Source organism: Protopterus annectens, chromosome 5.part1 (assembly GCF_019279795.1).
Source record: "Protopterus annectens isolate FY-2018-M chromosome 5.part1, PAN1.0, whole genome shotgun sequence".
Lineage (NCBI taxonomy): Eukaryota > Metazoa > Chordata > Ceratodontiformes > Protopteridae > Protopterus > Protopterus annectens.
In genome coordinates, this window is record NC_056736.1 from 649,510,017 (window position 1) to 649,536,919 (window position 26,903).

General features: G+C 38.1%; 1 protein-coding gene across 1 annotated transcript in view; it reads right to left on the bottom strand.

Annotated features, from left to right (window-relative positions):
* PAN3 (poly(A) specific ribonuclease subunit PAN3) overlaps window positions 1-26,158 on the bottom strand; it is a 2,193,201-nt gene extending 2,167,043 nt beyond the window's left edge. Inside the window, exon 1 of the mRNA XM_044073269.1 lies at window positions 24,427-26,158. Coding sequence (XP_043929204.1) covers window positions 24,427-24,775 — 349 coding nt within the window. The 5' untranslated portion in view covers window positions 24,776-26,158. The remainder of the gene's footprint in view (window positions 1-24,426) is intronic.
* Between the last annotated feature and the right edge of the window lie 745 nt (window positions 26,159-26,903).

Consider the following 26,903-nt stretch of genomic DNA (forward strand, 5'->3'; position numbering starts at 1 on the left):
CGAGCCTGGTCTGCAAGGCCATGGAACGTATCATCATGGAACTCCTAAACAAAGACATTGGAGATCTCCAAACTCTGGACACCACACAGTTTGGGTTTGTAAAAGGCAGATCATGTCTCCTAAACCTGATAGGGTAAGGTGGCTCACACAGCCTATCTAGATCTCGCCAAGGCATTCAACACCATCCCCCACTACTCACTAAACTAGGTATAAATCCCTATGTCACAAGATGGGTTGCCAACTGGCTTACTGACAGAACCCACACTGTGAAAGTAGCAGACTCCAAATCAGACTTCAGACCAGTGACAAGAGTACCACCACAGGGTTCAGTCCTGGGTCCTCTCCTGTTTGGTATCTATTTATCTGAAGTACAGGCTAACAAAAGAAGGTCTTTGGCTAACTAAATTCGCAGATGACAGCAAACTAAGAGCCATAATCGAAATTTCTAACGATGTGGACATCCTACAAAAGGGCCTCACTGAGACAGATGCCTGGTGTCAAAGCCATGGTTTCAAGCTCAATGCCAAAAAGTGCATTGTCAACCCCTTTGGTAAAAACTCTGTACCCATGAACTACCACATAGGCGGTAGTCTACTTAACACCGAAAGTGTGATAAGAGACCTTGTGACACAGGTGGACAGTAGTCTCTCCTTTGATAATCACATTGTCACAGTGGTCAGGAAATCCTTCTACGTGGCACACCTCATCACAAAAGGTTTCTCATCCAGAAAAAAAAGAGGTCATTGTTCCCCTCTACTCATCACTCATTTGACCCATTATAGAGTACAACGTCCCTTTTGGTATGTACCTCACAAGACATCTACAACAACTGGAAAGGCTGCAAAAATACCTCACAAAGAGGATTACTGGCCTCAAACAGATGCCTTATGCAGACCGTCTCAAAAAACCCCAGCTTTACTCCATCACATATCGCCTACTCAGAGGCAATCTCTGCCTAACATACAAATGTATGTCAAACCCAGAGCTGATGGACATGCTCCACTTAAAGAAATCCCAATCCCTCCGAGCTACACGCTCTAGGGACCTAAACCTTGTCACCACAATAAACAGAACATGCTGGAGGGATAGATTCCTGCCCCAGAGACTTCCCATACTCTGGAACAGACTACCTATGTCAAACAGAGCTCCTCATTAGCACTCTTCAAGAAAAATCTTGATGATTGGATGAGTAATAGGAAATTCACCCCAGAGATCACTTCTGTGGTTCTGCTTGACAGGGGCACAGGAAAATAATTTTCTTGGGTGGTGAAAGCCAGGGTACCTTTTTGGCTAGGCTTGTATATGCTCTAGGGCCAATAGCCTAGTACCTACCTATGAACTTCTGGGAATAAGGAAGCGGTTGGAAGCTATCGCCCAGTGCCAAATCCTCATGGACTTCCTGACACAGGGGGTAAGACCTGGCTCTGCCTTGCTTGTTAATATACCAGACGACTTACATGTTGTCTGACTGAACTACAATGATCCCAAAGGGTAGGAACGCATGGAATGCTTGCAATGCTAGGAGAACTGCCCTCAGTTCCAAGACATTTATGTGTAAATTGGCCTCCATGGGGGACCAGGTGCCATGGACAGTCTTTCCCTGGAAATGCCCCCCAACAGGGAAGCATCTGTGGTCACTGTGACTGTGGGCTGGGAATATAGAACGGTCGACACCAAATATTCGTTTGTGGGTTCATCCACCATAACATTTCTTCCTTGCAATGGTTTGAAAGATGTAACATGTGGATGAGTGGGTAAATTAGCAATGACCATTGTGCAGAAAGGAGCCACTGTAGGATTCTCATGTGCAGTCTCGCCAGTGGTACCAACGTAATGGCAGCTGCCATGGAGCCTAAGAGTTGCAGTACAAGACGTGTTGGTACATAGGTCTGAGAAGAAGATCTTGAATTTGGTGTGTTATGTTCAAAAACCTGTGAGGGGGGAAGAGAAGCTTGACAGGATGTTGTGTTGAAGACCACTCCAATGAATTCCAGTGTCTTCATTGGAGACATTGAGATTTGTCCTTGTTGATTGTAATCCCCAAGCGGAGAGCGAAACCTTGAGTGTAAGAAGGATTCCTGGTCGGAGCGCTAAGGAGCCAACTGTCTAGATAGGGAAACACCTGAAATCTTTGTAGTCTAAGATGAGCTACCACAACTGCCATACATTTGAACACTCGAGGGGCTGTCGAGAGACCGAATGGCAGTGCCCTGAACTGGTAGTGATGGACTCCCAGCCCAGAGCGGAGAAACCTCCGGAAGCGGTGATCCATCTTTATAGGCCTTTCAGGATGCGTACTACCACATAGAACACATCCAGTTATCCCACCCTAGGAAGGGAAGAATGGACTGTATCGTGACCATCCGGAAATTTTGAAGTTTGACAAATTTGTTCAATAGGCTGAGATCCAAAATTGGTCTCCAGTCCCGTCTTTTTTGGCACTAAAAAGAACCTCGAGTAAAACCTGGATCCTGTCTGGTCAGGTGGTACTGGTTGGATGACTCTTTCCTTAGCAGCTTTTCTATTTCTAAGCCTGCCAATTCCCTCTGATTGGGTGGTACATCGGGGATGGGAGTTAAAATCGAATGGTATTTGGTAGCCTCTAGATATTATTCTCTGCACCCAAACATCGGTAGTAATAAGATGACAGGCTGGTAGATGCAGAGGAAAACGACCCCGGACTGCTTCCAGAGGAAAGCAATCGGGCCGCTGCTCAGGAGCGCTGGTAGGGTCTGCTGGAAAAAGGATCTCTAGCGCCCTGGTTACGCAGACCCCCCCACCCTGAAAGGGAAGTCTTCCATATATGAGAGTTGCCCCCTCTGCCCCAGGGGGATTGTTCACCACGAGTGTCACAAAAAGGTCCTTGGGATTGCTTGAACCATATTTTTCCTTCCTTCTGGTTCCTGGAGTAGGACCTCTGGGGGTTGGATAAGCGTATGCCCACAGCAGACAAGGTCTTTCTCACTACGTGCAAGTGTGTCTCGTACTTTGGGTCCAAAAAGTGCAGATTCATCGACAGGTGCATTGATGAAGGAAGATTTAATGGGGTCTGAGAAGTCACACAACCGCATCCAAGTATTATGTCTCATAACAATGCCTGATGCGGCAGCTCGAGCTGCCCCCTCGGTGGAGTGAGATATCAAATGCATCGAGGGGTTCGAGATGGATTCAAGGGTAGCTAGCTGCGAGGCGACAGTATCACACACTTAGTCAGGCATTACCCCACCACAGAGGGAGACATTTCAGAAATTAGGTCTCTTTGGAGGTGAGTAAAGTGTGCCAGATAGAACAGTGACCGAAATGGAAAATGTCGCTGAAGCAAAGTCCGTTTCCCTAGTCTGTCCATGGTCCAGGACTCTCTGTTTGGAGGATGGACGGTGGAACTATCTTCTGCCAGTTCCCTCTTGGTGGCTGCTGCCACGACCATAGAATCAACTATCAACTGCTAGAACCAGTGGGGCTGGTCTACAGGTGTAGATAAAATTTTTTGTTGTGCCTCTGAGGGACAGGTTCTACATTGTCCGGGGCCTTCCAGGCATGCTGCACAATGATTTTAACAAGGTCATCTGCCAGTGGAGTCACCCAGGAAGTAGATGGCTGGGCACGGAAGGCCTGTAGGAACATAGATTCCTTAGAAGAAGGGTTATAGGACTTCCAGTCTCCCCACTGCTTGAGGATTTTGAGAATGTCTCCAAATGAGATGTCTGGGGAAGACCGTGGGCACCCTTCCCCCTCATCACAATCAGTGTCTTCGGTGATGGATTCCTCCAATGAATCAAGGTGCTTCCTCTTGAACCATTTCTTCTGGGGTGGCTCCCCAGTGGGATCTTCTGATGAGGATTCCAGAGAAGAGGTTCCCTTCAAAGAGGGTTCTTGTGACTCCTGTGCCCAGGGTCCTGAAAGAGAGGGTTGGGAGACGTGCATGCTAGGGGAGGGTTCTTATACTGATGTCAATGGTGCTGACTGCGAGTCCACTACCTGTACAACAGGCCCACCTGAGGAGGGATGGGAGTCTGGAATGGAAAGTACAACCTCGGAACTGGGGTGACACCTTGCTGTAAGGAGCCCACCTCCAGGTTATGAGCTCTGAGAGAACTGGAAGCCGGAGCCGTGGACATAGATGGCACCAGCAAGAAAATAGGTGCCGGGCTAGCTACCAAGGTACGGATGGTCCAAGCACTGCTTCGGGAGAGCATCAGTTCCACTGGAGCTGATGCAACAAGGGTGGATGGTAACAACAGGTAAAACAATGCTGTCGGAACCAAGACAGTATGCACCGGAGTGGAAGTATCTTGTCCTTTGCAGGTATTCGAGTTTTGGAGCCAAAGAAACTGTCGGCACCGTGGCTGGGGATGGTGCCGAAGCAGGTACAGTCATTGGAGCCAATGTCGGATCCAAGGATGGCACCGAAGTCAGTGGTGCCAAGGTCAGATCTTAAATAGGGCTGAATATCATGGACAGTACCACTGGAGAAGACACAGAGCCTGATGCCAAAGAGGTCTGCGGCAAGGGTGCCAGCAAAGCACGGAGCTGACTCTTTTCTGAGTTTCAGTTTAATTTTACATTCTGCTAGTGTACAATTACTAAAACTAGCACAATGTCACAGTCAGCTTTAATATGATCCATGCCCAAACAGCAGAAAAACAAACATGTGTATCTGAGTTAGGCATCTTACGTCTACACTTGTCACACTGTTTAAACCCCAACTTAGCTTTGTCTGACATAGTAAGGCAACAAGGCTATCCTACAGAAAATTTAAGGGAGACAATACCAATGATGTTATTTTAGAAAAAAATACCACTAGTAAAAAGGAAAGGCCTGTCAAAGACAGAAGAGAGGGAAGTACCAATAAAGGTAAGAAATAGGCTTAGGTTATAGGCGACAATGAGAAAAGGCTAACTTGACTAAAAATTTAATCATTTTGAAGAGAAACTGTCTTAAAATTAACAATTTTCTACTTAGCTTTGAGAGAGATGGCTAGCACGTCTGAGTAGGAACGCGGCAAATGAGATCTGGAGTAACTAGGAGAGGGGTAATATGGGTATGTCTTAGCTGAAAGTTTATGGCGGACGTGAGCTTGGAAATGGCCATATCGGTTTCGAGGCCGGAACCTAGGTCCTAATGGTAATGAATAAACAAAGATTTACAACATCAGATGGGAACTTTTCCTTTCACAACTGCTCTTGCTGCTCTAGCATTAATCAACAGAGTTTATACATCCTATTAGTGGTAGGAGGTATACCTTCCACTGTACTGCTACATGCAACATCTATTATATATCTTGCTACCTGTAATAAGCTATATACATGTATAAATTTCTGTGTTGGAAGGTCAATCAAGACTAAGAGACAGGATAATGGAACACAGGTCAGGTGTACGCAGGAAAGTACTTACTCTTTGGCCCAACATATTGAAGAAAATGACGACACACATCAGTTTAGTTTTAAGGTTATGCACATTATATATTCAAATGTGAGATATGGTGATATAGTTAATGTGGATACAAAGGAGTATGAATGGATTGTCCAGCTAGAGGCAGACAAGTATCCAGGTCTCAATAAACAGATTACACTAAAACTAATTTTAAAAGCTAAACAGCAAAAAGTAAAAAAGTAGATGTATAATACGGCTATAATATTTAGCTATTTCTGCCTTCTTTTATATATACACTTTCTATGGAGGACTGTCCTTTTAAGAAGATTAATTGTTTTTTGGTAGGTTGACTGTGTCATGTGATGTAATTAAATTGTATTTAAAAATGCTGTTTTTATGAAGTTTGTATGCAAGACACTGAAGGATATTCTCTGACAGCTTTGTTTTTTATTAAAGTATTTGACGGTGTGGAGTTCTACATTTTTTCGTGCTTTAAGCTGTTTTGTTACGTATTTCACCTTTTTTTTTAGACCAATAAAGAACTAAACAGTGTTTTTAAAATAGCAGGGTACATACATTTGAAACAAAAAAAAAACACCCTCCTGAATATGCCAATGTAAATGTAATAGGCTTGTTTTGAAGTACAAAAGGGGCACTTCTGGCTGTACCTTTAATCTGCTAGCATTCGCTCTCTCTCATTAATAAAAAATTATTCTCCAGAAAAAACAAAAATCAAATGTGTTCTATTATATAACTGACAAATGGAGTATCCCACAAAAAAGCATAAAAAGCTTAAATTCCATGGCAGATCTGGAGGTTGGTATACAGGCTGTTTCTATCTAATGTATGCCAAAACATGCCTTCTTGCAAATTAAGTACTTTCACAAGTGGTAAAATCTAAATTTGAAAATAAATGTCAAAAAGTAGTTATTAATAACTTACCAACATTCTCCAATATAGTGCTGCAGTCCGGTAACAACTCTTCCAGATGAACAGAAAGCTTTTGTTAATTTTGGGCAAACAGAAGGCTGAAATTCTAGTAGTATTAGTTACTTGTAACGTCTTAGCTATTTTTCTGAAGATGGAAAGTGTAATAGCTAATCTTGACACAATTATCAAGTAAGCTAGAAATATAACAAGGTCAAATCATAGATGCATAAGAATCACTAAAATAATTGTAACATTTCTAAAAACTGATAAATATTTATTATAATATACATTTTATTATGCAGGCTGATACAGGAAAGGCTCTAGATGACCGTCTCTAATGAAATGACATCCCAACTCCCATGTGCAAAAATGTGAAAAGGGGGCTGTGATGGATGGTGGCTGACAAAGGGAAATTTCTCAAAAGAAGGAACACACTCACTACAGGGCAGGGATACAGCTAATATGAAAACAACAATAAGAATCATCACTTCTCTTCCATGCAAGAATAACAGAAATCCTCATTAGATGCTATATTCTTTACCAAAAATAGCATTGTTTGCATTTAACACATTACTACAAGCCCTGTCCTGTTGGAAACAGTAACACAGCAAGTGAAACTTTAAATAATTTGAGTTAGCCAGCCTTTAATTTGTACAGTTGAACTAAAACTACTGGCACAAATTTAAAACCACAATTAAGGAAACAACATTATATACCCAAGAGTTTAATAGGTTCATAGGATGATATTAGGAGGCCCTTATAACCTTAGCCAAGAATTTCGCCCATGTTCCCTCAAAGTCAGCACCTGCTCAAAACATTCACTACATTATTTGTAGGAGTCACAAAAACAGTCAAAGGTTTACATTTGGAGAACAAATCATTAATAATGTGCATATGGTCATTAAAGTAAATTTTTTATTGTGTGCACCTCTTGCAAAGCTGATTGGCAGCTGTTCATCCAGGTCACAGAAATGGTCATTTCATTCAAAAGAGGAATGACAATTAGGCAGACTATAATTTCTCTTATTAGGATTGACATTTTACATAATGACCTGTTAAAAAAAACATTACAGGGGAAGAAAAGGGGTTTAACTGCCACCTACTTCAATGAATGCCTCCTTTTTTCATAGACTCTTGATATCACATTTTGGGTCCACTACATAATCCTGAAATACTAAAATCCCGAATTTCAGTATTTCGAAACTACATAGCTGAAAATACTAAATCCCAAAACCCACACAAGTGCAAAATTCAAAGTCCCGAAGCTCAGAGATGTTGAATTAGCACTTCTGGTGGTGCGGTGTGTGGTACGGTGTCTGAATGGATGTGTGGAAGTTTAGGTAAGTATGTATGTGTAAGTGTGTTGGTTAGGGGATTTAGTGCGTGTCAGTGTGTGTGTCTGTGATGTGCGTGCGTGAGAGACTGTAAAATGTGTGGGGGGGGGTGAGTTTCCTTTGTGTGTCTGTTTGTGTGATCTCGGAGTTAGAATATATAAGTAGGGGGGTGGGGGGCAGCCCCTTGCTTATCTGTAGTGTAGGATTATATGTTTAGTTTTGTGTATGCTGTATGTGTAGTGTACGTTCTGGATTTTAAATTTTTCGCGCTTGTACGGGTTTCGAGATTTAGTATTTTTGGCTATGTAGTTTTGAAATACTGAAATTCGGGATTTCAGTATTATATAGTGGACCCCACATTTCACATATTTAACTCACCCCCTTATGCCTTTCACATATTTAACTCACCCCCTTATGCCTTTAAGTGACCAATTCATTTCTAAAGCAGTTTTAACAGCAGTTTTTGCCATCTTAAATTCCAAAGCCAAATTCCTTTTTTTTCACCACATTTCTATGGCGAGCTGCAGCTAACTTCCTTAAAGAAAAATGCTTCTCGGCACTAATTACCACATTTAGAGAACATTTTAAAGGGATGAAGTCCTGTATTCAATATCAGTACATTAAAAATGCACCTTACAGACTGCAAAATTAGATTATTTGAGCCTAGTACAACACCCCTTTTTATTTACAGACAAATCTACAGTTACAAGGTCGGAAGCCAAATAATCAAACAGATTGGAATAACATTATTCATTTCAATGTTCTTTAGTGGCTCAACAAATTCATTCAATAAAACACTATAGGTAAGTAACTAGGCTAGCTTCCCTTGAGGACTATTGTAAGCCTAGCCAATTTACTTTCTAAAGGTGAGAATGAAACCCTGTACCTTGTGTTTGGGAGGTAAACACCTTAACTATTACATCAAATCCCCCAACATCTTGACCCATTAGGATACATACCTCCATCATTCATAATGAAGAGCCACCAACATCAGTACTGGCGCATGGTATTTGTATATCTACTGTCTGCGGCCAAAGAAAAATATAAATACAGCAACAAGGGAAAATAAAGACAGAAAAGCCTCAGATGATGAAACTTTTTTTATCCCTTGCTGTCTCAGTACACAGCGTTCCAAGAAAAATGGACCACATAAAATCAGTTCTCAAATCCACATAGTCACCAAAGCCAAAAACTATAAAACTATGCTTGTGGAACTTGTCACCTCCAGGTGTAGAATTGCTATTGGTAAGGCAGCCCTCTTAAAATTTGAATATGGTCTTCCCCAATTGCTTCCATTTCAAAAAAGAACCTCTCACTACTTCAATCCATCTTTTAACAGCATGCATAAATTCATAACTCTCTCTCTCCCCGAGAGCACCACTGCACTACTCTAGACATGAGGCAAAATGTCTACCCATCCCACAACAAGCCACCCTCCTCCTAGGATACAGTATCATTAAGCTCATCAATATAGACGTCTTCCCTTACTTCACCAACAAACTCTCAGAAATACAGCCTCCTTATAGTCCAAGGTTATTCTTTCCCTACACTCCAAACTTGCTTGCACCATTTTGCCTAGCTGAAGAAAATTTAACATTTTCTCTGTCCTGGCCTGCACAGCCTGGAAATCCATCTACAAACAAAGTGACACACTGTACTTCCCTATTTCACAAAACATTTAAAAGCTTCTCTTTAAGCAAGCAAAAAAGTGAATGTCCCAAAGACCAGATAAGGTTCTACTTGTTTAACACATCCTTCAACTCAACTGCAAATGAAAATTAAACAGGCTATTCATAGGCTCTGGTCTCACAAACAAAAATGCTGAAATTCAATTCAATTAAGACCAAAATCATTGTTTAAAATATACGTAATTTAAACTGATACATCTTAAGATAATTTCTTCAGTCTTGCCAGGTCCCTTTTCACCTTTTCTTCTCATTCTTGTATAATTATGTCGCAGAACTGGGAATCATCAGGAAAAAGGCAACCTTTTCAAGCCTTTGGCAGTACAATTCATAAGGACATGAAAACGGACTAAACCTTGTGGCACCCCCTCCCCCCATATCATTTCAATGGACTTAATTTACTAAAGCTTTTTGTGTCCTTCTCTGGTGTCCCCTGCAGATACTAATGCACTACACCCTATCCAACACACCCACCCACTTTCTGATAACCTGCCTTTATTTATTTACAAGATCAGAAAGATGCCACAAGCCCACAGCCTACTTCAGTAACCATGGGTGAAAGACACTGAAAACCCATCCTGGATAGGAGGACAATCTCACACAGAACACACACACACAAAACTTGCATATCATCTGGTAAACTCCAAATTCCCTACTGCATGACTTTGAAATGTTGAAGGAAATCAGGGCACCTACAGAAAAGCCCACACAGATACAAGGAGGACAGGCAGACACCACACAGAAAGGACTCCCATCTGAGATTTAAACTGAAAAAACCTCTCGCTATGAGGCAGAAGCACTACTTGCTCCATCCTCCAATCATGATTAAAAATTTTTAAAACCTAGTTTTAGACAGTTAAACTATTATGATTTTTACTTCACAAAGAAACATAGTATCTTAAAAATATTGTCATAACTAAAAATGGATATAGATAAAAATATAAAAATTGTTGCACAAAATTTATTACGAAGAAATTAATTAAAAGTTCCGTGAAAAGTCTCTACTGGTCTGCTACTGCCTAAAACAATACAAAAGGATTACACAGTATAAGGCACTGCAATTAATTGTGAAATTCACAATACAGACAACATCTAGCAACAGAAATCCTCATGAATTAAATTTAACTGATTATATGACCCTACCTTCAAGTAAAAATGAAAAACAAATGCTACATTTGGGAGGTAATGAGATGTGTACAGCAGATTAACAACAGGAACAAAAAGATTGATGCACTTTTATATAAACACACGTCAGCATTTTCTACATGTTCTGGTTTGGAAAAAACCTCAGTAAAATGATTCTCTTTGTTATCTAACCAACATAACTTTTACAGTTTCTTCTGACAACATTCCCTTGTATTTGGACCCTGGTACACTACAAGCAAGTACAACAGAGGTCAGTCCTGGGACCATTTTCCATATTCACAGATATCTTAGAAAAGGAGCTGTCCAGCGGCAGCACCTGCACTCACTCATCACATCCCCGTCCCACAACAGTCTTCAAAACTAACCATAAAATGATTCCTGCTGTGAAACTGGCTGAACTGCCAAACATTATTTATTAAATGTACAAAATCCTACACAATGCTTTTTGGAAACAAAGTTTACTCCTAAACAAGCCCTAAAAATAAAGGGATCCACAAGGTTCTACTAGCCATCAATTAAAAAGTAGAAATACAAAGGAGATATCTTCAAACAGCTAGCATCTGCAGTCTGCTCATATCACAGTTAACAAAACTCAAACAATTAAAATATGCATACAAGTTTACACACCTTCTTACATTTGAACCCAGAACAGCAAAAGGCATAACAATAAGCTCTATCTAGCATTTGCTTTCCTTGACACAATTATAAGGTTGATTAAAAGTATATATGAGAGATAGGAGGGGTAAATTAAAGTAGGTAGAGTCCTCTCTGATAACTGCTACTTGAGTAGAGGAACCAGGCAGGGTTGTCTGCTTCCCCCTATGTTGTTTGCATTATATTTAGAGCCACTGGCAAAGAAAATGAGGAATTCAGAAATTCAAGGATATATTTGATATGGTAGTCAGGAAAACTGGCTCTATTTGCAGATATTACTTTATACATGACAAAATCAGAAAGGGACATTACAGTGCTGTGGAACATTTTGAATACAAAATTAATGAAGCTAAAACAAAGGCAAGAGATTATGTACCCACACTCAAATTGGTCCAACAATGTCCATATTTATTGGGACATGACAAAATGAAGTATTTAGGAGTATGGATTAGAAATGCCTCTGTTGTGACAGCTAAGGATATGTGGAAAGATACTAAATGGAAGAAAATACAAAAATTGAGAAACTGGAAGCTTTGTTATACGGATACTAAGATACAAGCAATTAAAGGTCAGGCATATTTTTATCAGCCAGAGGAAAAGCCGTGTATAGCAATTAAAAAAAAAAAAAAAAAGAGTGGGGGGGGGGGGTTCAAGAAATAAGGAGAAATTGGGATTTTGGATGCAGACTCTTAAGGAGAGCAACAAAAATCAGAGTACTATATTCATAAAATAGCAGGGAGTATTCTAAGAACTAAACCAGCATGAGAACGGAGAAAAGAGATTCTGCCGATAGGGATGACTATGTTTAGTGATACAGACAATAGTCAAGACGGGCTGGAATTTACTAGAGAAAACTGCCAAAGGAACCAAGGTATTGGGAGCAATTAACTAGAAAGGGAAAGGTAAAAGAATGGGAAGAGGCCAAGAATTTATTTGGACTGCAGGTTAGAGATTGCCTTCCCTATCAAGGATTGATATCAGAGTATAGGCAAAGAGAAAGAAATGGGGGGGGGGGGTCCTAAACAAAAGACCAGCACTGGTAGAGTTTTTAATAGAATCTGCAACAGAAGCTGCCATTAAAAAAGGAATAACTAGTACAGCATACAAAGTATTCCATGATATCAGAAGAGCTTATAAAGTATTGGGAAGGGAGATTAGATAAGCAATTCACAGACAGACAATGGGGGGGATATATGTACATCTCTCTCAAATATGCAACAAAGTCTAGAAGATTTAGGATTCTGGAAGTGCTTACATATGTATTTTTATACCACAAGTAGAAAGAATTTTTCCTCGGGTGGATAGCAAATGCTGAAGGTGTGACGGGCAAGAAAGAGGTGGCTGGGAGCATTTTTTGGTAGTGTAATGAGCTAATGACAAAAAAAACAGCTTGGGATGTCAAGCAGTCCGCAAAAATAATTAAACAACCATTTATTGAGCGCTTTCGAAGGAGTCACTGCCCCAACTTCTTTAGACAAAGCAAGACTAAAAACCAACATCTTTATATACATTATTAATCAATCATGGTAATCATTTAATTTGTGCTTAATTGATACCTATTAATCATGACTCGCATAAATTTAACATTTACACCCTTATAAAAAGAATACAACCAATTTTAAAATTCAGTAAAATGATTAAGCTACCTAATGAATATCAAAATACAACAGAACCTCACAGAAACAGTATCAATACACAATATTAATTCTCAAAACTGAAACAGTGTAGATTAATACTTTCACATTTACAAAAACTTACCAAGAGTGTGTTTATATGTACACAATTAATTAATTTTATGCAGATCATTAATAAATGTCATAATTTATAAACTTATTTGTTGTAGTCTTATGTTTTTAACCTGCATATAAACATGTATTATACATAAATAAATCTCAATTCCTTACTCTCCCGACCTCATAAGTGCTTTCAACTTTAAAATGCTTTTGAGGGAAACAAATTCATTAAGGTCTGGTATAATATAATTATTTATACAGAAGAGGTCCCAATTTAAAATGTCTACATGAAAAAATAAAAAAAGATGTAAACAAACTAATATTGGGATTGGAATGCGGAAATGTGGCTCATGTCAACAATGTAAGTTTATTAAAATGGGTAACAAAGTGACTATATAAGGGATAGTACCTACACAATCAGGGGCAAGTTTAATTGTGAATCCAAAGGTGTTGTGTATGTGGCATGCTGTGAAGCATGCCCATCGTTTTATATTGGCAAGACTGAACGAAAAATAAAAGGATTTACAAACACCAATATTGTATTAATAAGAGAGAGACCACTAATGCATTAGTTAAGCACATAGCTGACAATCAATCCTACCCATAAGTTTCAATATATTGTTATACAACAAGTGGAAAGTGAATTAAGAGGTGGTGCCTGGCAACTTAAACTTGAAGAAAGTGAGTTAATGTGGCAAATACATACTGTAGCTTATATTATACCAGGCCTTAATGAATTTGTTTCCCTCAAAAGCATTTTAAAGTTGAAAGCACTTATGAGGTAGGGAGAGTAAGGAATTGAGATTTATTTGTTATGTATAATACATGTTTATATGCAGGTTAAAAACATAAGAATACAACAAATAAGTTTATAAATTATGACATTTATTAATGATCTTCTGCATAAAATTAATTGTAGTGTACATATAAACACACTCTTGGTAAGTTTTTATAAATGTGAAAGTATTTGCTTGTAATAATCTACAATGTTTCAGTTATGAGAATTAATATTGTATATTGATACTGTTTCTGTGAGGTTCTGTTGTGAGTATTTTGATAATCATTAGGTAGCTTAATCATTTTATTGAATTTTAAAATTGGTTTTATACTAAAGTATTCTTTTTAGAAGGGTGTAAATGTTAAATTTATGTGAGTCATGATTAATAGGTATCAATTAAGCACAAATTAAATGATTACCATGATTGATTAATAATGTATATAAAGATGTTGGTTTTTAGTCTTGCTTTGTCTGAAGAAGTTGGGGCATTGACTCCTTTTGAAAGCGCTCAATAAATGGTTTAATTATTTTTACAGACTGCTTGACATCGCAAGCTGTTTTTTGTCATTACCTAGTTTGTTTTGTCTTTTTGTGGAAGTTTTAGTGTAATGAGCTGGCAGACTTTAGGGATTCCCTGTGGACCGCTCTTTTGAATACTGGATTGACTGGGGAGATGATTTTTCTGTGCTACGATACAGAATCAGAATAGCCTAGACAGAGTAAAGCCTTGCTGAGTATAATTATTGTGGCTGTCAAAAACAAGAAACTACTAGAAAATGGAACTCAAGGTCTACACCAACTTTACTGGAAGTTGTGAATAAAGTAACAGATATAAAACAACTGGAATTAGGATCTTTAGAAAAGGGATGGAGCAAACTACTTGAAAAATATGGGAATTGTGGGAACAATATATGCAGAGAAGAAGAGAGGTTTAACAGGCAAGATTTGAGGAGCCATTCAATGCTTAACTGACAATGACTGGCTATATTATAAATGATGTACAAAGTTTGCAACTAAAGTTGTTTCAGTGGTGTATGTGATGTATAATGTTTGCAACTAAAATGTTGTTTTTCATTTATATAAAATGTAAGATTGCCTTAGATCTTTATTAGAAAAGAAACATTAAGCTCTACCTACAATATAAAAAAAAGAAAAACTTAGAAATCACAACTAATGAAATCCGTCAATTCATCTCTTAGTCAGATAACAAGAAACACTACTATGCAACAGTTTAAAAAGATAAATGAGCTCACAGCTACAGACAAAACTACATTAAGCTTGAATGCACCAATATACAAACTTCTACTTGCAGGCTATTGTCCACCTCCAACCAACAAATGTGCAAGACCTCAACATTCTCACCAAGACCAGCAAATTACTGTAAACTATTATTAGTTAGTGATCCCTTTAACAATGCCCTAGGTGAAATAAAAAGAACTTCATTAAAATTGCCCCAGCATGTTGAAATGATTTACCTTACAAATAAGAAGCATTAAGGAATACTTACCATTTAGACAAAGGCTTCTGAAACACTTATACAAAAGCATACACATGGTAGGGCTGAAAACTCCAAATCATCTGGGCTGCCATGTAAATACGGCACAGCTGTTTCATTTAGATAACTGACGTTAGTAATATACCTAACAATACATATTTAATTGCAAACTAACTAGATATGTGTAATTCTTCCAAATGTTTGTATTTTACGTCTGTCATTTGTGGCTCTCACAAGTAGAGTCCTTGGACCAGGTCCACCAAGACAGCAAACAAAGCTAAAAGAAACACAAAAAGACAGTCCATGCTGTCTCAGCAAGAGTATGAACATTCAAGAAATTCCACTTTTACAGAAAAGCAGTAACTTTAGTCAACTCACATTTCTCTTCACAAAGGACTGTTTCTATATAAGTCCGTCAGTCATTCTAGCTAACTTAATGGGAGTTCAGCCCTTAATGACAGATAACTTTCTTTCATTCGTCCCTCTTAACCCACCGCCTCTCTCTCTCCTCACAGTATAAAACCATGAAAATTTCTTTCAGAACCTAATAAACTTAGTAATTGCTATTGTAACGTATACTCTCACAAAAAGACTGACCTAAGCATAGTGTGGTCCTGTTTCCAAATTACAGAACTCAAGACAATGCCCATTCCCCCAATTTGGAAATAATCTCTCCTATTCTAAAATAAGGTAAAGATCTCAACATTGTTCAGCCTAAAGGCTAATTTCTTTACTAAATGTAGATTACAATATTTTATGCTCATCCATAGGAAAAGACTGAAGCAAAATTATTCCTGTGATTTCAAATAATGATCAAACGGTGCTCATTTCAAAATGACGAACCCAAAACATTAAAACAATTAACAGACTATTATATGTATAATATCTATGTTTATTCGTTTAGACACTGAAAGAGATTTGAATCAATAAATTGGAATTAGAATTATTTATTTGAAGTTCTAAATGTTTCTGGATTTCTGAATTACTTAATAAAGCTTGAAAACAAATATCTGGACACAGGAAGGTATGCCACACAAGATGCTGGAGATGAAACAGGCTCAAAAGGAAAAATCCAAGCTCAATATTTATTAGCGCCACAATAAAAAAAGTAGATAAATGTGTTTTCATCCGAGGTTCCCTCAGACTTAATCAGATCAAACAATTAATTACAGGACAGTTTCTACTGGTTTAAATATACCCATTAATTAATACAATAATTTAATCAAGCATTTAAAGCCACAGCACTTGAAAGCATAATAAAACATGTTAAAACTATACGAGTAGTTCATGTTGATGTTGAAAACTAGCAAAATCAGATGTATCAACCAATGTAATGCATATAATAAATAATGTAATAGATTAAAATTGTGGATTTGTAAAAAATATATATATATATATATATATATATATATATATATATATATATATATATTGAACTGATAACAGTGTTACAAATGCATATTTCCTACTGTTAAAAATTAAAAAATATATAATAAATAAATCAATACTTTGCCCTAAAAATATATTGCATATATAGGTGTGTGTACATAAACAAATCTATAAAACAGCACAAAAACAGGAAAATTCACATATTTATAGTTTGGCTGATCTGAGTTTGAGTAGTGGTACCAAGGATATGTGGTTGTTAAGACCTGGGGGTCTGTTAGATTCCAAAACTATCTGCCAATAAGTTTCCCTGTATTCTAACTTGTACTCCCAAGGCCCCCCTCTTAGTTCTTTAGGGACAGTTTCAATGACAAAAAAGGAAAAACTGGAATTAGGACATAAAGTATATTTAAAAAGTGCATTGTTACTATTTCCTTTATTGACATCATTCATATGTTCATATATTCTTCGCTTAAGATGTCATTCAGTTTTCCCAACATAGAAACTGTCAAAAACACAAGTAACTAAATAAACATGGCCTTGGGAGTTGCAATTACTGTAAGTTTTGGCAGTTAATGTTTTTGTCTGGATGCAACAACTACTTGTTCTTTGTTAGAAATATATCTAACTTCTTGTACTTCCTATTTAATAAATTCATCACATTTATCAATTTGTACTTCTAAAATAAAAGTACCCTTTTTCTCAGTTTCAGTCCCAAACAGTAAATCATTTGTTACGTGAGAATTATAAGTATCAATTTGCTTCTGTAAGAGTTCCATTTCTCGGTTATTGTGGCCTTTAAAATATCTAAACCACAATTATCCAAAATATGAAGTAAGTCTTGGTGAAATTCACTTCCATTATTAACATTGTTAGGATATTTGAACACTCTGAGACCCTTAGGCACAATACGCAAATTAATACATTCATTTAAATAAGCATTATCAATGCTATATGATTTGTACCTGAAAAGGGCAGAGTGTAATTTATCAACAGAGTCTCTGTAAGTGGCCATTGAACCGTCAGTTACTGTGGTAGATACATGCTTACAAAAAAAGCGGTTTATCCTGTAACCACTGCCTAAATTCAGTCATATTGTGAGAAACCAGATGTTGACCAGTCGCCTTATCGACGGAGGAATTAAACTGTCCTGTGTAGCCAAAACCCTTGGCGTCTTATGAAATGTCTGGCTATTAGAACCCTGTACTTGCGCATTTGCGCCGGAAGACGTCTTTGTAGTGCGTTGAGGAGTAGAATACACATTACCAGGCAAAGCTTTCTGATTTCCAGGCAAGCTAACATTATTAAAAAGTGAAACAAGCCCTTGCCTAAGAGGAGTGAGGATCTCGACAAGCTGAGTCAGTTGTCCAGCGATCTTACGAAATTCACCAACCTTGGTTCCCCTCTGGGCTTCTCGTTGGTTGGTAGATGTAGAACACCCTTCAGGAGGCTCCATAAGACAACAAAGAACCACAAGTGGAGTCAGTCCGAACTAAAAACTGTAAAAACAAATATCCAGACACAGGAAGGTATGCCACACAAGATGTTGGAGATGAAACAGGCTCAAAAGGAAAAATCCAAGCTCAATATTTATTAACGCCACAATAAAAAAGTAGATAGATGCGTGTTTGTCCGAGTTTCCCTCTGACTTAATCAGATCAAACAATTACAGGACAGTTTCTACTGGTTTAAATACACCCATGAATTAATTAATACAACAATAATTTAATCAAGCATTTAAAGCCACCGCACTTAAAAGCATAATAAAATATGTAAGAAAAACAAATACAGGCCCATTTTAGGTATAGGAACAAATTTTTCCAACAAACATGGCTCAAAATTTTCCAATGATACATTATATAATACAGCTTTTGTCACTGAATTTACTACCAATGCCTACCAAATCAAAAGCATTGTACAGAAAGAATGGGATAAATTTTCAGAGTTTACAGATTTACCGAATTTAAAAGATAAACCTATTAAAGTAGTATTTAAGAAGGGACGTAACATCAAGAACATTTTGGAACTGGCTAAAAATTAAACAGTTTTTACACACAGAAGGAAGGGTACTTATAGGTGTGGGGCTTGTAACCAGTGCACATATACTTCTAAAAAATAACAAGTAGTTGTTGCATTCCAGACAAAAAACATTAACTGCCAAAAATTACAGTAATTGTAACTCCCAAGGCCTTGTTTATTTAGTTACTTGTTGTGTTTGTGACAGTTTCTATGTTGGGAAAACTGAACATCTTAAGCGAAGAATAGACGAACATATGAATGATGTCAATAAAGGAAATATTAACAATACACTTTTTTAAACATACTTTACTATGTCCTAATGCCAGTTTTTCCTTTTTTGTCATTGAAACTGTCCCTAAAGAACTAAGAGGGGGGTCTTGGGAGTACAAGTTAGAATACACGGAAACTTATTGGCAGATAGTTTTGGAGTCTAACAGACCCCCAGGTCTTAACGACCACATATCCTTGATAGCCCTACTCAAACTCAGATCAGCCAAACTATAAATGTGAATTTTCCTGTTTTTGTACTGTTATTATTAGTACTGTTTTATAGATTTATGTACACACACACACACATATATATATATATATTATACATACACACACACACACGCACAGTATTTTTAGGGCAAATTATTTATTAATTATACATTTTTAACGGTGGTGCAGCGGTTAGCGTTGCCGCCTCACAGCAAGAGGTTCTCCGGTTCGATTCTCGCCTGGGGTGCCTTCTGTGCAGAGTCTGCATGTCCTCCCTGTGGTCGCGTGGGTTTCCTCCGGGTGCTTCGGTTTCCTCCCACATCCCAAAGACATGCAGCAGGTGGATTGGACACTCTAAATTGGCCCTAGGTGTGAGTGTGTGCATGTGTGTGCCTTCTGTGGAAGGTTGGGCGCCAGGCTGGCTACCCGACACCATAAAACTCCACTGCCAATCATGAGTGGACAGGTGATCTGCTGTGGCGACCCATAACCGGGAAAAAGCCGAAAGAAGAACAACACTAGGAAATATGCATTTTTAACATAGTTAGTTCAATATTTATATATATATATATATATATATATATATATATATATATATATATATATATATATACATACATACATATACACACATACATACACATTTTTTTTTTTTTTTTTTTTTTTTTTTTTACAAATCCACTATTCTAATCTATTACTTTATTATATACATTATATTGGTTGATGCATCTGATTTTGCTAGTTTTCAACATAAACATGAACTACTTGTATAGTTTTAACATATTTTATTATGCTTTCAAGTGTTGTGGCTTTAAATGCTTGATTAAATTATTGTTGTATTAATTAATGGGTGAATTTAAACCAGCAGAAACTGTCCTGTAATTGATTGATCTGATGAAGTCTGAGGGAAACTCGGACGAAAACGCATCTATCTACTTTTTTATTGTGGCGTTAATAAATATTGAGCTTTGATTTTTCCTTTTGAGCCCGTTTCATTTCCAGCATCTTGTGTGGCATACCTTCTTGTGTCCGGATATTTGTTTTTATGGTTTTTAGTTAGGACTGACTCCACTTGTGGTACTTAATAAAGCTTATATACAAAGATAATTAAGGAAATATAGTCTATGTTAAGCTAGGGATGTTTATATCCAAAGCAAAAGAAAGAATTAAAAACCAAGGTTGTCCAACTTCCCCGTTTATTTTTGCTAGCCATTGTATTATTAGCAATGCATAAAAGATCTAATCTTAAGATCCAACAAATAGCTATTGAGAATAACTACATATTCAAAGTAATGCTGCTTGTAGGTGATAGTTGAGATTGCAGATAAACATAATATCTGCTACACAAGCATTTGAATCTATGCTTAGTCTAACATCCAATAATCACAAATATAAAGTCTGTTTAAAGATGTTTACAACAATCATATTAAACATTTTTGCACTTGAATCACATCAGTTATTAAGTTTAGGAACAAATAAGTCTGAAGAAATAAATTCTAATTAAATAAGAATTTTGACTGAAGTATCCAATTTGTTTTATTTCTGGACTAAAATTATCTTTTGTAGAATAATAAAAATGATTACTCATCCTAAAATCTTAGATGTAGTTCAAACTTTTGCCCTTGTTCTCAACGGATCAAATCTAAAAGCATGGTACCCCTCCAAAAAATAGCTTTTAGTCATCATAAAAGACCTTGGAGAAAGAGGGCAATAAAACTATCAGGGTGACCATTTGAAATGTCACTAAAGTGAGTCCTAAAACACACAGACTGAATGGCAAAAACATATATATAATCAAGTCTGAGATGGCCCTTTCCTAGGATATTCCTTTTTTATGTCAACGATACAGTGATCTCAGAGTTAGTATATACAAGTATTGGCACATGAAGGGTTGCCCCTCTGCAAAACAGAAGTTTAAGAAAAGATTGACGTTTGGGATTCATTCCTCCTGTATTTTGGAGGATTTTTTTTCAGAGTGTCAGCACTCATAGGTTCACAGGTATAACTAGGCTACAGGTCTGCAGAGTATTACAAGCCTAGCCAATATCCACAGGTCAGAATCAAACTCTATGCCTGTATCTGTGAAGCTAAGACCTTAACCATTGAAGCTAAGACCTTAACCATCATTCCACATTTATTTAATTACTTAACTTGGTAAAGCGAATTTGCCCATGAATCCTTTCCAGACAAGTCCTGTGCCAACTAGCAAGATAAACACAGAATTAAAAAAGAAATACAAGAAAAAAAACACCACCACCACCACCCACCAAGTACTGCAATTACAGTGAATACAAAGTTACTTTTAAACAGTGAATACAAACCAAGAGCATAATTTAACACAACTAACAAATACGGATCTTGGACACTTCCTAACAAATAAAAAATATTAATTTCACTGAGTATGCTACCTATATATCATCTCAGAAGAATGTCAGCTATTTTTATAAGTTCATAGGTAGGTACAAGGCTATTAGCCCTAGGGCCTATATAAGCCTAGCCAAAAAGGTACCCTGGCTTTTGCCACACAAGAAAATTATTTTTCCTGTGCCCTTGTCAAGCAGAGCCACAGAAGTGATCCCTGGGGTGACGTTCTTATTTCCCATCCAATCATCAAGATTTTTAATACTTTGGCATGTTTGGCATGCTTCTGAATGACATCACACTTCTGATTACACCTTATCTTAAGTTTAAGAAAGGACAGTACTGTATCATTGGGGCTCTTCTGAAAATGGGCCACAAACATGTTGGATAAACCACATATTGAAAAAGAATGCAACAGCCTCATACCTAAACAATGCAACTCTATTACCAATAGTTGTTTTGTTTAAATTAGATAAACAGCATGCCATGCACATGGAAGGAAAAACTAAAAGGTGACTGCAAGAAATAAAGTAGGTCCTCTGAAGTCTTGCCAGTTAAGCCACAGTGTTCAATACATCATCCTACAACAGTTTCCTGTACAAAATGCTATTTTCTGCAAAACTACTTTTGTGTTACGGGCAACTAGCAATAGCGGGATTCGAGACGGCAAGTTTATTTAGTTTGTTTACCGGGGTAGTAGCCTGATCACAACAGACCATTTACAAGCACTATAAAAGACCGCACATATATTACTTTGCAAAGCAGATACAACAATGCAGAAAATGCCATGCAATTACATAAAATAAATAAAATCATACATAGTCTTAACGCAAGAAAAATAAATAAAATACACAAAATACACACATATACAACTGTTCACTTCTGACAAACCTTACTTAAATTGGAATTGCAGAACAGAAGCTCTAAACATGCAAAATTTACCAATTTAAAAAATCTACATTATGCCAACAGAATCAGAAATGCGCACAAATACAGTAACATGTAGAAAATACTAAGACATTGAAGAAACACACAAAATGTAATAAAAGCAGAGTGAACAGTTGCATGCTCATCTTTTGAACATCAATAATTACATATTCTAAGCAACAATAAGCAGCAGTGTGGTACACACAATACAAAGTAATGCAGACAATAAATTCAAGACTTTGGGACGTGCAAAGAGTTGCAAACTACATCAACAGTAAACTGTGTGTTACTTGGTAATGGAAGGAAAACAAATATACAGTGCAAATAAAATACAGCAGTAGTGGTACACAATAAGAATTACAGTAAAAGCAGCCAGCTGGCACACTGGCTTTGCTCCTGCCTGCAAAATCAGTGTCTGTGGATTAGATGACAAACCCATATAAATGAACAGCCAGCCAAGAGAAATAGGATCAAGTGCCTTCACAACTCTCCTGCCTGGGGGAGGGAGGAAGGGAATCACAGCCACTTCTGATGCATGCTTCCAGTGCAAACTAGGTGCTACAGTAGGAGCATTGTATTTACAGGTTAGAGATAAATCAAGGCTGGAGATGCCATGATATGCATGTCCTCTGGAAGAAACAATTTGAAACAGAAAAGAGAGACTGGGAACCTGTTCTGCCCATGTCCTACCAGCTTTATTCACTTTCCCAGTGATGTTGCAATTTTGTCCTTGCCAAGTCAGCTAGAACACACATCAAAAACCAATAATGTCACATTCCCAGAACAAGAAGTTCTTGCCCTGACAGAGCATAATGAAGGAGTTACCGGATGGTGTTTTGCTTTAACAGTGCATGTGGTGTGTGTAAACATATAAGGTTGAGAGGATGACACCAGCTATGACTGAAGCCATGAGAAGGGGTGCAGTGTGCAAACAGCATGGAATTTGCAGGGCCATATAAAACATATCGTAGAACACAATTCAGAAACATATCAAACTCTGTTGCTAGAGGTCATCAGCTGCATCAACAACAGAGCAGAAGCATCCTGAGTTACTTGCTCATTGGTTAACCAGGTAAATGGTGCAAACACTACATACACAGACAAAACAGACAGGTGCAGCGTGCAGGGAAACCCACACACGCATAAGGAAAACGTGTAAAATAATAATAAATTGCACGTTTAAACCACAGACCCTGATACTGTGAGGCAGAGTCCTTACCACTGAGCCACCCTACTTACTGGCGTAATAATCAACAGACTGCAGAAAGAATAAAGACTGGGAATACACCTGAGACGAAGGAAGGAGTATGACAGAAACACTGGGGAGAAAACGTCTACGAAAATGTTTAAATGGCAAGAACAGATATGTGATAGCTGCAAGAAACGGCGTCAATGAATACGATAAAGGTGACGAATTTGACGATTGGCGTGAGAGAGAGAGAAATACACGGAGGATGAGGAAGACAATAGAAGTTGCAGAACTTCTACTGAAAACAGGTACTGTACGCAATTATAGCAAGTAACCTCATTAAATTAACATACATAATCCATAATCTACAAGATCACGATGATCAATATGGAAGAAGTGCAAACCATCCCATGCCTACGATGCACACAAAATTCTTACTCACATTTCAATGACAGACACTAATACAAATATGTAAAAATCTGCAAATGCATTTCCAATTAAATATTATGCAATCATATTCCAGATATTATGCAATCACAACTTCTCCAACCTCAATGTGTGCCAGGTATTCCGTCCAATTAAATGAACTCACAAAGCATTTATGCAATTATTTCTTATTTTATTACACACTAACAAAGTTAAAAGGATTAAATACATAGTGGTCCGGTACAATCAGCTACATTCAGAACTTAACGAAAACAAACACAAACTTGCAGCTACTAACAGACAAGCCCACTTTTCTTAATGACATTTAAATTCACTCGCACAGATGCTGCAGATGCACAAACAAGATAAAACAACCACTGTTTTAATTTGTTTTTGGTCACAAGCATAAAGCTGTTTTAGAAAAAGTACCAGCCTGGTAGGAAGCAATCGGCCCAATAGGCCTCAGCGGTTCCGAAAGTTATTCAGTAAACAGAAACTAAAAAAACTCACTTGTCAGCATCTGCCCATCTAATGCCCCGCCGTGGGCCATAAGTTCGGTCTTTGGGGGGCCCACTCCTCCGCTTCCACCACCTCCTGCTCCGCCTGCCGTCGCTCCGTGCGGGTACCCGGTCCCCGCAGCGGAGGCGCCCGTCCCCACAGCTGCTGCGGCTGCCAGCAACGGCACGCTGTTGCTATGGAGCCCAATGGGTACCACCGGCGGGTCTTCATGCAAGAACTGGCACTCCTCCCCGTAGAAACAAGTCTTGTCCTTGGTGTAATAGCGGCAGTATTTTACCTTCGCGCCAGGACCGACATTGGATACGGGAACTGCTATAGAAGCCGGGAGTCCGCTGTTCATTGCAACGTTGTAGCTGCTCTGGGACTCATAAACAGGCAGAAACAAGAGTGGAAGAGCGAGAGGAAAAACCTCAGCTCCGGCAAAACAACAGTTCTACCGAGCGTGTGGGGACGGTGCTGCGGGCAAAGGATAAATTTCACCCATCTTTTTTTCCTAACTCATTTTAGGAATTCTGTTGTGTTTTGACTCAAAGGTGGGAAATATTTAGTCTTGTTTTTTTTCTTCTCTTCCTGTGGTGCTAATCAACTGAGCTTGCGCATATCGCGCTGCATTGTGGGTTACATTGGTTGAAGGCTGTCATATTGGGTCTTGTTTGTTGTATGTAAAAATTATTAATGTTTTTGGGTACTATTTGAAGTAAGAGGGACGCACTACAGTACCTAGGCAGTGAAACTGATGGACTTAAATGAATATAACAGAGAAGTTTGGTGAATGAATAAAATGTGTTCTCCTGTTTAGCCTACGATTCATGTTTTATTTCGAAGTCGCAGAGTGAAAATTGGAAGTAAAACGAATGACCATGACATTTGGAGCTTCACCACCTATTTTCGTTTTTCAGCTGGTCTTGACACGCTGAGAATGTATGCCTTGACTCTACTGCTGTACCAGCTGCTCTGTTGACTTGTATGGTTTTCACGTGGTTTTGGAATAAAACATTTATGAGAATGTAAATGTGAATTAAGGATGACGTTTGTGTTCGCAGTCTTTTATTTTTGAGTGCTTATAAGAATTACTTGACTCCCGATATAAAGAGTGTTTTGTTTTGCTGAACATCCTATCAATTGATCGTGTCACTGTTGAATGGGGAGCAGCCTGCAATGAATCTTTACTCCTCTGTGGTGCTGATCGTATTTAATACTTTGTGCATATCTTTATTGTAATTTAGCTTCTTGTATTAGAAACAGTGACCCATTCAGCTTAGTAATGTCGTCCCAGGCGTTCTGCCACTCACTGTACGTTGGATATGTAATTTTCTAGTGATTTGCATTGCGTACCTCAATTGTCTGATTTTTTTATTCAAAATTTTTTTTCTCTCTGTCAATTCTTCAGAAACGCGGTGACTTCTGTAGAAAAACATGTGAATGGTAAATAATGACGATAATTTGAATTACAGATATTTTTTCAGAAAACTTCTATTTATCAGTCTCAAGCTGTAAATGCTTGAAGTTAATCGTACTAATATTATGAAAGTGTCTGATTGTCCCTGATTTTTTTCTAGATTTTCTCCGGATTCAGTTGACAGCTACGTTGCATAGTTAATTATTAGTGGAGATGTTCAACTCTGCCTGACTTTAATTTAGAGCATGCATGGTTTTGTTTAATATTTTGTGCTGTCGTAATTTTTTTTATTTTATCGAAATTCGAGGATTATAGTTAGTTAATAGTATAACGCATTACAGGTTCATAGTTATTGTTCAGAAAAACAGATGTTAATGCGAATTCTGTACTTCTGTTAATTGTGTAAGTGATTTGGAGTAATATTTAAAAAATGTCTCTGATTTTGGCCTTTTATCTCCTTATTTTTTAATACACCGTCATTCAACAAAGTGTTTGAGAGACATAACTGTAGCAGTTTTCAGGTACACATTAATTTGGTGTAGGGTGGGCTGGTTTGGGGCCTCAGGGCAAAGGATGAGGATCGAGCCCCTACTGAACTTGGGTCAGCAACCTCTTATACATTTGGGCATACTTCTCAGCTTTCAAAATCGTAATGGGCAGCTATCAAAAATTAAGCGGATATAATAGCATAAGGAAATTCATACCCTTGGGGCTGCGGGCATATAGGTGTGTACTAGGCTAATGCCCCTGGGGCCTTTACACACCTAGCCATAGGATTACCCTGGCATCGTTCCACCCGGCCTTAGTTCCCAGTGCCTCTGTCGAGTAGAGCTACTGCAGTTAATCTGGAGTGAATTTTATGTTTCCTATCCACTCATTAAGATTTCTCTTGAAGAGGGTCAGCGAGGTGCTCTGCTTGACATTTATGGGAAGTCTATTCCATAGCATGGCAGTGTCTGGGTTGTGAACCTGTCCCTCCAGCACGTTCTGTTGATTGATTGTGGTAATGAGGCTGAGGTCTCTGAAGCTTGTGGTGCGGAAGGATTGGGATTTCTTTAGATGTAGCACT